Below are 13,016 nucleotides of genomic sequence, written 5' to 3' on the forward strand. Positions count from 1 at the left end.
CTTTATTACTTTTATCACTTTACCAAGGATGTTTCAAAATATGTGAAACAGTAAGATATATATAGATCATTTGATTTTGAGGACATGGTTCAAATTAGGCAATAGATTTTCATTTTTCTCCTTCCTTCCATGCATAATTCCCTCAACACTGAGTGGCCTTCATGGGGCTTCATCAAACAATGACAAACTGCCCAGAGCACATCAGTCCAATGCAACAAGACAGGTGAGACGTGTCTCCTTTGCACGTCATTTAGCCAAAGTCATTGGAGAGCAATGATAAGCCTGCTGGTGAATGGCTTGAATGAATGGTTAGATGTGGCCGCAAACCTCATTACGAGGACAAACCACGTTCGGCGGGAGGCTGATATCTCTTGCACAGGCGCACTTTGCAGTCTTGAATTTGAATAGAGAAAGGAGTAATGCTTAATGCCTTTCCCTCTGTGGGTATTGGCTTGTGTGGGACAGCGACCCGTGAAATGAATATTTTTGTGAGATGAGATTTGTTATACACAAAGAGGAAGTCCCGACACAGGAGAGTAGAGGTATTGTACGTTCACGACGTGTCGAGCTCGGAGAATGACAATACTTCCGAAAAAGGAAGAAGATGAAGAGATGGGAGGAAATAAACTGGGCTTACATAAGATTACACAGAGAATCTGAAGCTGTCTTTTTCTACCTGATGTAGCAGATTGTGCAAGTCTGTCAAGTGTTCTGCATAATTTTTTCTTCTGCAAATGCTTTGTGAAAGTAGCTGAGTGAACTAATGACTTGCTTAATGAACAGTGGTGATTTTAAAATAGCGCTACATTTATTCATAAGAAAATTGCTCTTCAGATATATATGCTTTTAGGAGAACGAGAGCTCCATTAGTCTTTCTCTGGAAGAGAGAAAGACTCTTTTTAAAAACATATTCAAAAATAAGCTGTAAACAAAAGCGCCCACAGCTCACTGTGATTAAACGAACTGATTTTTTAAAAATCCTTCTAAATACTGAAACTTGCAATAATAGATACAATGTATAATTTATAAATGCTTTATTGAGAATTCTTTTTTTTTTTTTTTAAAGCAGGTAGTAGAAATAATGATGAAATATTTGGTGACTTGACCGAGTATTTAAGATTATGACTCTGAATGGCCTTCATGCCATGAAGAGGCTGCAGGCGGGTTGGGGATTTGGTGACACTGCGCTCTGCGTTTTTTTTTTTTTGTTGTTGTTTTTTTGTTGTTTATCATTTTCCTAGTTTGAAAAACAAAATCGCAGATTGCAAACTAAATGTTGCAGTGCAATGAGCAGGATGCACGTGCAGACCAGCGTTATTAGTCCAGGGCGAACGTAATCGATCGCGTTCTTTTCCTACTTCACATTGAAAATTGATTTTTTTAAAATCTTGTAAATTTGTAGAAACCAAACAAGCACATATTTACAATCAGTCTTCATTGTCAGTCTTTCCATGTTGCACCAGTTTAGAGTTGTAACTTGTCTGAGGAGCTACATTATCATATATTCTACCTTCTGGACCAAATTGCTCCTGGAAAACATGAATATCTTTCGGCGAGGACGCTAATGAGCGCTTACACATATTGTAAGTATTTTTTCTGAGCTGCAGTTTCTCATCAGACTTTGTAAAATATAACAAATCGCTTTATTTCGCTCCCAAATTTTTCCTGCGCAAAGGGACTGAATCAAACTAAATAAGCGATTTTCTGACGAGGAGGCAACAGCCACAGTCAGAGCACGAGATGCTCGGCTGGTTAGCAGATGAACTGTGAGCTTCAAGGTCACACTTTTCCTTCCTGATTTCACACTTTGAGAAATCAAAGTTTATCTGATGGCTGTTTATCAAAATTTACTCCAGTGTTTTATTTCTGGCCAAATTCAATAAAGATGTTTAAGTATTTGTAATTAATGGTAAAAATGTGTTAAATTTAAAAGCAATTGTAAATCCTTTGACTGACTAACAAAGAGTTATTTTAGGTTGCAGAGCTAGCACCTTTATATATAATGTTCTTATATATAAATAAGGCTGCTGCTTTGTCGTTGATAGAGATGGACTTAAATATTCGACCTGTTGCTAGTAAAGTCATATAAAGGAATGCAAAGTGTGTAATGACATCGTCCAAAAATAACAGCAGCCAGGGGGCAGAATTGAGTTGACTGCAATCTACTGACATCTAGTTGTGAACAATTATACACTATACCTTTAACCACGCAAAAGCTAATGCTAATTATATATAATTATTATAGCTTAGTATTAAATGATCAATAAACATATTTTTAGTCCACTAAAACTTTTGAAAGGCTTGCAGGAAGAATATCTGAAGAAATCTTGAGCTTGGCAGTCAGTGCTGTGTTTTTGCTAAAACTGGGGAAGGAAAAAAAAATAAAAAGATCATTTTGAGTCAAACAGCATTAATTTATGCAGTGAGAAACAACAACAGTTATTTTTACCACTAGGGCTGGACTATATCATACCGTTCACGGTAATACCGGTGTAATTTTGGGCAATGATAGGAAAATGAAATATCGCGATAGAATATGGTTAAAACGCACATACGCACATGGCGGCGACGCAGAATGAGGAGAGCGGAAGCGGATCGTTGAATGAAACGGATGAACCAGAACTGGTTTGTAAAAATGCTGCAGCTTCAGTGGTGTGGAACTGGTTTAGCTTTCGTCCGTCAGATACACAACAAAGCACTATTTTTGGTAGCCCATGCTAGCTGGCCGTCGTTATTACCGTGTTGTTTGGAAAATACGGCACACTTAAAATCAATCCTTTGATTTTTCTGAAAGTCGACAGTGCCCCTTATAATCCTGTGTGCCTTATGTATGAATTCTGGTTGTGTTTACTGACCTCGAAATGAATTTATGCACACGGCGCTCGAAAATCTATCAAATGTTTTAGTACGACTTTGCTAAGCTACGAAGCCGCACCGCTTGATGGATTGTCGGAGCATTACGGCTATCGTAGGCGGGAGTGATACGTACTGTGCTTCAACATAATATTACCGTATTGTGTGTGTATAACCTGTTTTTAAGTTATACATGGTTATGCTGAGGATATGTCGGCCAGTTTCCACTGGAAATGCCTTTTGGTTAAACTGTCAGCAACGAATTTGCATTTGCACTGTTACATTTTTATATAACTTTAATGCACATAAAAAACAGCTGCTTGTTTAATACATTGATGGGATTTTTTGCACTAATAAAGTTGTGGAGTTGTAAAGTATCTTGTCTAGTGTCAATTATATCGTCAGTTATATCTTTATCGCAAATTTTCAAATGTGTATCACGATAAACATTTTTGGTCATATCGCCCTGCTCTGTTTACCACAAATAAGTCAGCACGGAAAGCCAATATTTGTAACATGTAACAATGCTTTTATGAAAACATCAGTCTCATAAAATATAATGTGTGCTGATGTCACTGTAACGTGTTATCAGCTTTAATAAATTAATAATATAAAGTTCATAAGTCCAGTATTGGTTTGTTAGCACGGTGGCTAGCACTGTCACCTCACAGGAAGAAGCTCCTGGGCCGCCAGGCTTGTAGACAAGCTGTGGACCCAAGTGCAGATGCCACCCGGAGGCGAGGAGTGAAAATGCAACAGCAGCGTTTTATTTACACAATGCAACAGATCAGAAGGAACTAAGGAAACCCTGGCGACGGTTGAAACTAAAGAATTCACTCAATTAAAGTCTTTTGTTGGTGAGGCATTCAATGTAATATAGGAATTCTGAGTTGTGCCTCACTTCTAGTTCTCTTGAATGCTTTCATAGCTAAGGATAAGGTTTGTTTCTGACTTCCTGAATTAGCGTTAAAGGTTAGTCTGGTGTTTTCCTAGTTTCTTTGCCCTCTTAATAAAGCACGGTTTAAGCAATCAAATTCTCTGGTCACGCTGGTCATGTCTCCGGGGTGCCCCCCGGTACAACAGCCGTCCCCCAGCTGTGTGTTTTGACAACCGATTTACAATAAAGATCAAATGAAGCTATGAAAACATGAATCCACCAGGTAACATGTGATCAAACGTTGCTCTGACCTGAGCTCATTATAAACCCAGACAAACAGCCATTCTGACCTTGTCGTGTCCCCTGGTGAGCTGCAGAACAATATCAGTATTTTGTATGTACCCACCTTTTCGGTGAGAGGGGATTGACTTTTTTCTGTGGGTTCATATATCTCCCCGCTCTACCTGGTCGAGCGCTGTTAGAATGCACGTGGGTTAGCTGGCCGGCTCTCTTGGCCAAGACTATAGATTTGAAATGACAGCTTTTCCATCCTGTCTGCCGCTGTTAATCATTGAAGGATTTCGGCTGCCGGCAGGCAGCTCTGCCAAGCGACCTTGAGCCCTGCTGGGGCCGAAGGACTCTAACTAAAAGCCTGTTCCCTTGTTACAGTACAGCAAGCAAGAGACACTTTAGCCAGGTGGCCCAACTGCTCCATAAGAGAGATTATAGCAAAATGTGCCACATTGTCAGAAAGAGTTTAACATGAATATCCATGTGCGGTTAATAGAATGAATACTCCTTGTGCATCATTTGACTTCCTGTGGGAATGCAGTGTCCGTCATCACCTTGGATCTCCGCTGTACAGATTTATATAGCTGGAAAATGACCGAGACAGCACAATAAAGAGAAATAAAGTAAGGAAACAAAAGAATATGACAGCTGTTGTTAGAGATGATTCAATAGTTTGTCCACAGCAACTCTGAAGAAGCTGGAGAATGATAGCAAACATGAAATATTTGTTGCCAAGAAGGGGAAAATATTAAATGTTGTGCAAAAGAGAAGTCAGATGGAGGTCGTGCAGCAGACATAAGCCTTTCACCACGTCCTACAACGATGCTCTGCTCTGTCTATGCTCTCCATAACTCTCCATCTGTATGAAAGCAAAAGAGCAGGATCCACACTCCAGTCCCAGGTTTTCGCTCCAGCCGTGCTTTTGGAACCAGCAGCAGTAAATGCCTGTTTTGCCTGCCTCGCTCCTCTCTCCCTCCCTCTCCTCCTTTTCTGCGCGCTACTCTGCTCTGCTGCAGTGGATGGTCCTCACGTTGCGCTCGCAACTCGTCTTAGTGGAGGAGATCTGAGCATCTCGCAGCCGTTTTGCCACCCTTCTTTGCCTTTTTAGCCGTTCCTTTTGCCAGCCCCTTACCTTTTCTCAGAAGGTTTGGATCAATGTGAGGCAAAAGTCATAGGATAGATGAGAGAGCTCAGGAAGTCTTTAATCTCATGCACTATGACTGTCTAATCTTCTGCTGTCTCCAGATGACAGAGAAGCTTGTGGTCCTAGATGCCTCCTGCTTTTAGACTGTGTGCCAGGTAAGTTGTTTCTCTGGCTTCATGTTCATTCATGTTCGTCATGTGTTTGTTGTGGCAGGTTACAGAGAAGCTCCGTTTACCCATTTCTCCCTGAAGGAGGCTGATATGTTGTCATGAGGAGATATGTTGGTGGAAGTTATGTACAAACACAAGTCCAACACAGGCTGTATGTAACATATGTGCACCTGTCTCCAGTTTTGTGCTTTTAATAGACCAGCTGAGCTTCTGTGCAAAAAAAAAATCCTGCAGCAACTTAAAACTGTTAGTTCAAAGACTGAGGCAGCTCTGTTTACCTCCTGGTGCTGTAAAATGGTTTGCACGTTCCACATGCAGCCATAAATGATGTGGACTGACGGTAGCTCCATAAATGTGTGTTTGAGTCCCTCACTGTGGTTTTTGGGGAGGGGAAGCAGTGGCAGAGGTAGTGCATACACAGTGCGGTGCAGCAGGGATGATAACAATGAGATTCTGTGACAGCGCTGTGAGGAGAGGGCACTGCTGTGGGTGTGTGAGCGTGTACATGTGGGTGTGGGGCAGTGTTGTATGTGTCTAATGTAAAGTTTCAGCGGGCTGGGCTCTGTGTGGGCGGCTTTTGTGAATGAAGTGCTTTTAGTCTGAATGCATGCGTGTGCATGCGTGCTTGTACTGTTGCGTGTGTGTTTCCCTTTCAACGCTATCGTTTGTCGCTGCTCCGCTCACTGTGGTTGTGCCCGTAAGGGCACGCGCTCTCTTTTGGGAAACACTCGTCCGCGGCGCAGCGCCGTCTCCTCATCAGGTATTGGGTGGCGTTCCGCTGTGGGTGGTGACTTGGTGACGAATTACAACCTGGGTTCCCAGGTTCTCACCTACTGGTGTAAATCAGCTGCTTGGTGGAGCGCAGAGCCACAGCAGCCAGTTAGAGGAGATGCTTTGGATGTTCACTGCTGCACTGCAGACAGACTCTCACACTGAATCTACTTAGAGACACGATGTTATTCAGCCACAGACAGCGTGGGCTCAGTAAAGAGGCTCTTTATCTATCACTTCACAGTATTTAAACAGATGGTTGTAATCCAAAGTGACATCCAGCAGGCTGTGTGGTGTTTTTGCAGATGCAGGTGGACCGATCCCCGGGGAATTATCACCCATTGTACAACTGTGCACATAATGCCACTATGCTAAGTAATGACATAATCTAAACGTGTGAACTATAAGCACTAAATGCTTCTTCTGGCTCGTCTGCCATGCCCTCCCCCCGGGCAGTGCTCACTACTTGTACAGGATTTTCCTCACACATGTACTCTGTTGTATATTATTATTGTGTATAATGCTGCAAGCTGTGTGTGCATGTATCAGGACTCCATGTCACACTGAAGTGTCACTGTACTGCAGCTGTATGCATTCACCCTCAGCTCACCTGCTTGATTTTCAGCCTTTGCAGTTAAAACAGGAAAAAAAGCAACCAAGTGACTCAATGCATGGAACCAGTTTAAGTGTCAGTGAATTTCAGTTCATGTTCCAGACCCATAAATAATTGAGTTTCTTCATGGATCAGTAGAGTACATGAGCACACATATGCAAAGCTTGAAGACTTCAAAGTCACAAGTTTCCTTACTAACCATAATGAAGGAATGTGTCTTTTTGCCATATTTATTAGACCAGAATAAAATGCAGCAGCAGAATTTATAACAGTATCCAAAGAAAAACAAATTTAACTCCATATTCTGTAAATTGAACATTAACTCATTCTTAAACTCTTAAACTCTTCAAACGAACGCAGTGACTACAGATAAGATTACACAATCTGCTCTTACCTCTCTTTTACTTAATGCGCTTTAATGTGCCTCCATGATTAGCACATGTGTTTAAACACGCGCTTCCACTCATCACCTTCACAAACTGTTTTGCACAAAGCCCAAGTAATGAAACACAAGCTGCCAGCATCTTTGTGAAGCAGTTTGCACTGATCTTTTGCTTTAGTATCAGAAGTGGATCCACCACCTGCACCGACACCATCATTTCCCATATTTTGAAAGGTTCATGCATGTTAATAACAACACCCATGTATAAACCAGCTTCATGCTCTGCTAAGCTGCTGGGCCATTACTTTATTCAGTACCAATTTGTTTTCGGCAAGCACTAAACTTGAGAAATCGTGTTTGTAGTATGTCACCTGGCTTACAATAACACGGAGAATAGTAGATTGTCTTGTCAGATAACTGCTCGGTGTGGCTTGTCCCTTTCAGCACCCTTAGAGGAAATTAGGATGAAGCAAGAATTAGACAGATGCAGCTGTTAGCCCCGCAAAAACCATTTTATTGCACAAAATGTTTTTTATTTTTTTACACAATGATAATGCTGTTTCCTGAGGATGATTGGCGTGGCCTGTGTTTGGGCTGAGGTCTTTTTATCTTAGCTAGTTTGGCCGTTTCACTTCTGTTTGATGCACCGTCTCAAAGCGCCTGCATGAATTAAGCAAATGTTTTCCAGAAGAAGCCAGTAAAGAATGAAAAATGGACCAGTGGGTATTATTTTACATGCTGTGGTAGGACTCGACTTAAGCGGGCAAAGAAGTGCAGGAGACTGATGCTGTCTAGTGTAGCAAGTGATTTATTCACCATTTTGTGGCCCAAACAATATTTACAAAGAAACAAATAAGAAACTCAACTCTATAATTAACTCAGTTCAAATAAACATAACTGAACTTAAATCAACAGAAATTAAGGTCAAACTGCACACAGCTACACTGACCTGAACCTTTCTCCTAAAACACCTGAGTTCTTCTGCTTAAATAGTCCACTTAACCAAACAATTTCTCCTCTGGACTATTCCATTCAGTAGGTAGGTAAGATGAACGTGATTATATTCAAACGTCTACTACTCCTCTTTACTGGCAACATAAACTCTGGTGTAATCAATACATATTACAACAATAAATCTATTTCTTCTCAAACCCTCTAAAATCAACTTTATAAAATTATAAGAGTTCTTCCCCTTCCCCCAGCAGGTATAAAGCAGGAAGTAAAACTACATTTCCTCCTTTTGTTTCTGCAAGACAGGTAGGTAAGGTAAGTTTAAACAATACAAATTAACAGTTGAAATAAAGAACATGTTAACTTAACAAACTTGTAGGAATTGATTTAAACCAAGATGTTATATAATCTGTAAAAGTGCAAAACATAAACAAACCCGGGATAGTAGATGTTTGCCTATTGCAGATTACATGTGAAATATGGTTAAATCAAAACAAGAATGTTAACTAAGAATATAGACAAATGGTCTTCTCACCCACTTTGTCACACATGCAAAATGATAAGTGCAGTAAAGATTGCACAGAAGCCTTCTGAGTGATCTTGGCGGTTCGCGTCAGATACAATCAAACACTTAAAACAGTCGCCGGCTGTAAACAAATCAGAGGGAACATGACAGCATGGAAGGATTCCTGCAGCCTATCATCTCTCTGTCTTGACATGTAGCTGCAGCAGTATGGAATATCACCATCAGCACATTGTAATGTCAATCATTTCCTTCTACTGTACTGCATATTAGGAAACTCCATAATGGCTGTAACAAGGAGCTTTTAATTTAATTGTGCAAAGGCCTGGCAGTCAGACGCTGTGCAGGAAGCGAGGGAGCTTGAAATGATTATTCGCCTGCAAAGGTTGCAGACAGGTTTTGGAAAACACTGATGCTACAGTAACAAATCAAGTTTGCAGTGCCCAGATTTCAAGGTTGGAGGTTGATTTTCAAAAAGGAAAAATATTGCCACAGTCCAATAGTGACCAGTTACTGGAACGACAGAGAAGGAGAGGAGAAGTGGTTGCATACATTTAATGCGGTACAGCCTCGGGGACTTTACTGCAAAGGAATGCATTCCTCTGAAGACTTCATTTGTTATGCATCATCATTTCAGCAGCTGACATGGATGAAAGCTGTGGCCGGGCTGTGCTTAGGATAGTCGCTGAGGATAATGCTCCGGATGAACGTGTGAACTGACGCACAGATGGTGGCCCGGCACCGACAATAAGTCACCAGTCAGTGCGGGGCATCCCACTTGCTGCAGATGATGAGCTGCTGATATGAGTTGTGTCCTTTTTGTTGGTCGTGAATGTGTTTGCGTGAGGCGTGCTATCTAATGGGATAATGGCTTTGCTGGGATAATGGTTTTGACTCCAATCAGAGTCCAGCTGACTCCATCAGCGCTCTCATTTTGGAACACTTACCCAAAAACACACATACACAAGGACACAGGCTGGATGCTATTGAGGTTCTGAGCAGCCGCCTCTTCAGAGGAGGCTTCTCTCCCAACAGAGAATCTTGAACTGAGCCCAAAAACAAAAATAAGAGAAGAAGAAAGCCTTCTGTTCTTCTTCTGCCTTGGCATCTCTCCCCCTTCTCCTTCTCTGTGTGTCTGTCACTCACCAGCGCTCTCAGTCCACTATAGCTCTGCTTTTATCTCTCTCTCTCTCTCTCTCTCTGTCCCTGGGCAGTCAATAGGTTGCACTGCATCCTGAGTCCGTGCCAGAGCCCAGCCTCTGAGCCACAGGTAAAGCATTAAAGCCAAATGACTCATGCACTGAAACAGAACAAGCTCTTTGCTACTTGAAAGCACTGCTTGGGCTTGCTTCTTAAAAGTTTCACCTGAATAAGCTGCTCCAACTGCGATGCTTTCTCCCTTTAGCTGCACCGACAGTTAGCTGACACACCTTTGTGCCTCAAAGTCAAAGGATGAGGTAGCACAAAGGGCTGTGTGTGTGTGTGTGTGTGTGTGTGCGTGTGTGTAGAAACATGAATTACAGTTTTTGTTTTCTTTGTTTTTTTAGAATTATTAGGTGGAGAATAAAAATAACTTACCGTTTATCGTTATTACCATTAACACGACGTCTTGAGATGGATCACTCTGATGCTGCATTCACTTGTTGTTCTGCTAAACTCAATAAATGTGCCCTGTAAGTAAATCGACCTGACTATACTGGACTCGGAGTTTAAATAGGCAATTTGGTCAGATCACAAGTGCAATACAGTATTAAGCTGATTATTGCACAGAACTCATTACACTTGGCTTCCTACCTTTCTAGCTTATTAGAAAAGAACATGAATAACCAGTTTATATAAAATTATTTTAAATCCACACTAATGCACAGTCATGCCAGTGCCTTCACTTTGTAGCTCTGGTTTAGCTAAGCTTTGGATCTTTGCTCCTTCGTTCACATATTTCCATCATATATTATGGGTGAGGTTGGGTTATATTTAGGCAGCCTGGGGCTATTTGGTACTTGGACTGCTCTGTTAATTTAAAGCACCTTAAATGCAGTTTAATGTAGTATTTCATCATCACATTGTCATCGATTGGGGAGACTTCATTGCCATGGCAATGATAATAACCAGCGTCAGCGCGAAGCTGAGAAATTAACAACTATGTGACGTTTTATTGACTCATACATCCACCTGGGCTCCCTCTGGTTACACCGCACAGATCAGAGTGATTATTACTCCAGTGAATATTAAAATATGTCATTTTTGGGAATTTGCCAGAATGACTAATGCTCTTCTTCATGTGAGAACAGTTTTATTTCAGAGAGCCACTTCTGCGTTATCCTCTTGTCCTCCTGCTGTCCTGGAGATGTGTCATCCAGTGCAAAAACCTTCGTTTGAAGCAAAAAAGTTCACTTTGACATTACAGACGAGTGTCCAGTATGTTCCCAAAACATAGAAAATGTGATTAATTGGGGAAATGCTCACAGTATAATTCAAAAACAATAAAAATGTGTATAACCTATGGGCTCAAAATGTGGTCATAAATATTTTGTACTTGTAAATCGGTTTTGTACTTGTAAAAAAATTTTGTCCATGCGTAAAAAAGATTTGTGTGTGTAAAAAAGATTTGTGTGTGGACTTAGCCCAAAAAAAACCCTGCAAGTTACAAGTACGAATTTTGACCCTATTTTTCTTCCTTTAAACAATCCAATCAGAGAACAGATGGGTTTGGCTGTCGGAGGGGCACTTTTTTGAACTGCAGGTCCTTGAAGGGTAATCTCTATATAAATATCCGATAGCAGTTAGGTCCCCTTACTTTCAGCAGCTGTTGAAAGGATAAAGTTGTGGTATGTCAGTGGTTAGAAATACCATTATTACTTTAGGATTGCCACAACGTCAGGGCTGACCCGGGACCACTGCTGTGAGTCACAGTGCGCAGCATAAAAGTCCTTTCACATCGGACGCAGGATGTGCTGCTAATGCTAATTGCTAACTAAAAGCAAAGGATCCAGAATTTGTTGCTGGCTGCTGAGCTCTGTGGGTTTTTGCAGCAGCTCTACCTGTACTAGATGCACCTGCTCCTTGTCGTTTTTATCTCTGACTTTATGTGAACTACAAGAGTTTGTGGGGTTTTTTTTGCTAGTTCTTCAAATGTTCAATAAAAACATATATGCTAATTCATAACGAAGAAAGCTTTGTAATGAAAACACTGCGCTGCCGCCCCCCCCCCCCCCCGCGTCCGCAGCGCTGTTGAAAAGGCTGTAGAAGTCCCTGTATTAAACACGTAGTCCTGTGACAGAAAAATCACCAAACTCGGACGACCACAGACTGTTTTCCTTCATGGTGATGAAGGAAAACGCTGGGTTGGCATGTAAAAGGGCATTTATTCCCTTCAAAGACCAGGGGCCCGTTCTTCGTACGTCGCTCACTACATCCAAGATCAAATGACACATCCAAGACCAAACCATCGCGTTAACCGTGAGCTCGCTAATCCGGTTCCCCGAACACACCTGTTGTTGACGATTAGTACAGCTGGACGCAGTAATGTGACATCACTGGGTGTCGTAAAAGGGGCTACGCATCGATAGTAGAAACATTGATCGGCAACCCGCTGATTGGTCGGCGAAAATGTCGAAGGGGCGCGCTCGGTATTTTCCGGCAGCAGAGCAAGAACTCTTGATTGAGGGATTTCAGGAGTTTCAGAGTTTAATTAAAACGCAAGGGAACACTGCAAAGGCTGCAAAAGCAAGGAGAGAGGGCTGGCAGGAAGTTGCTGACAAATTAAACTCGTAAGTAATTCAATAATAACAATAATAATGGAGTGGGTTTATATAGCGCTTTTCAAGGCACCCAAAGCGCATGACAATACCACTATTCAGTCACTTTATTATTTATTCATAGATTTATTATATTACACTATATTATCCAATATTATATTACATTATATTATATTGTTATATTATATCCCCTTTCACATTAGAGCCACAACAGGACCCACTAGAACATGGGAACAAGTAAAAGTGGAATATAAGAATATTCTACAGAATGGTAATATTTATCACTTATATTGCTTTTCGTCTCTTGGAAAGAGACCCTGAAATAATCTATTTGTTTGTTCATAACAGCAACCAAGAAAAGGGCAGAGCAAAAAAAAGACAGGTGGTGGTCCTGCACCCCCTCGTCAACAAGTTGGTTAAGTAAATAATATCCTCACGGGAATATCGATATCTCTCAATGAGCACACTGTCGCGCTGAGCTAAAGGATCCTGTCTGTCCCGCAATATACGCTGGATTCTGAGGACTCTCCTTATCAATCTTGCACCTTCCGCAATGGGTTTCTCGCGTAAACGGACAGGACATGGCTGCGACAGGCTTCCCAAATCCACCTTCGCTTTTATAGCCGTGGTCTCTCATCTTGATTACACGAAGTGATTTGCAATTACTACTCTGAAATATGAAT

General features: G+C 41.4%; 1 protein-coding gene across 13 annotated transcripts in view; it reads left to right on the top strand.

Moving 5' to 3' along the window:
• The window catches only part of dlgap2a (discs, large homolog-associated protein 2a), a 341,537-nt gene that overhangs the window by 189,815 nt on the left and 138,706 nt on the right, over nt 1-13,016 (top strand). For 10 of the 13 annotated variants that reach the window (XM_082517195.1, XM_082517188.1, XM_082517194.1 and 7 more), the window contains exon 4: nt 5,267-5,320. The exons of 1 other annotated variant lie outside the window; for it this stretch is intronic. In XM_082517195.1, the coding sequence (XP_082373321.1) occupies nt 5,267-5,320 (54 nt within the window). Of the gene's footprint in view, nt 1-5,266; nt 5,321-8,303; nt 8,368-13,016 lie in introns of all 13 variants that reach the window. 2 more of the 13 variants (XM_082517189.1, XM_082517200.1) reach the window with 2 other exon arrangements.

Source organism: Aulonocara stuartgranti (genome assembly GCF_965226115.1).
Source record: "Aulonocara stuartgranti genome assembly, chromosome: 19".
Taxonomy (NCBI): domain Eukaryota; kingdom Metazoa; phylum Chordata; class Actinopteri; order Cichliformes; family Cichlidae; genus Aulonocara; species Aulonocara stuartgranti.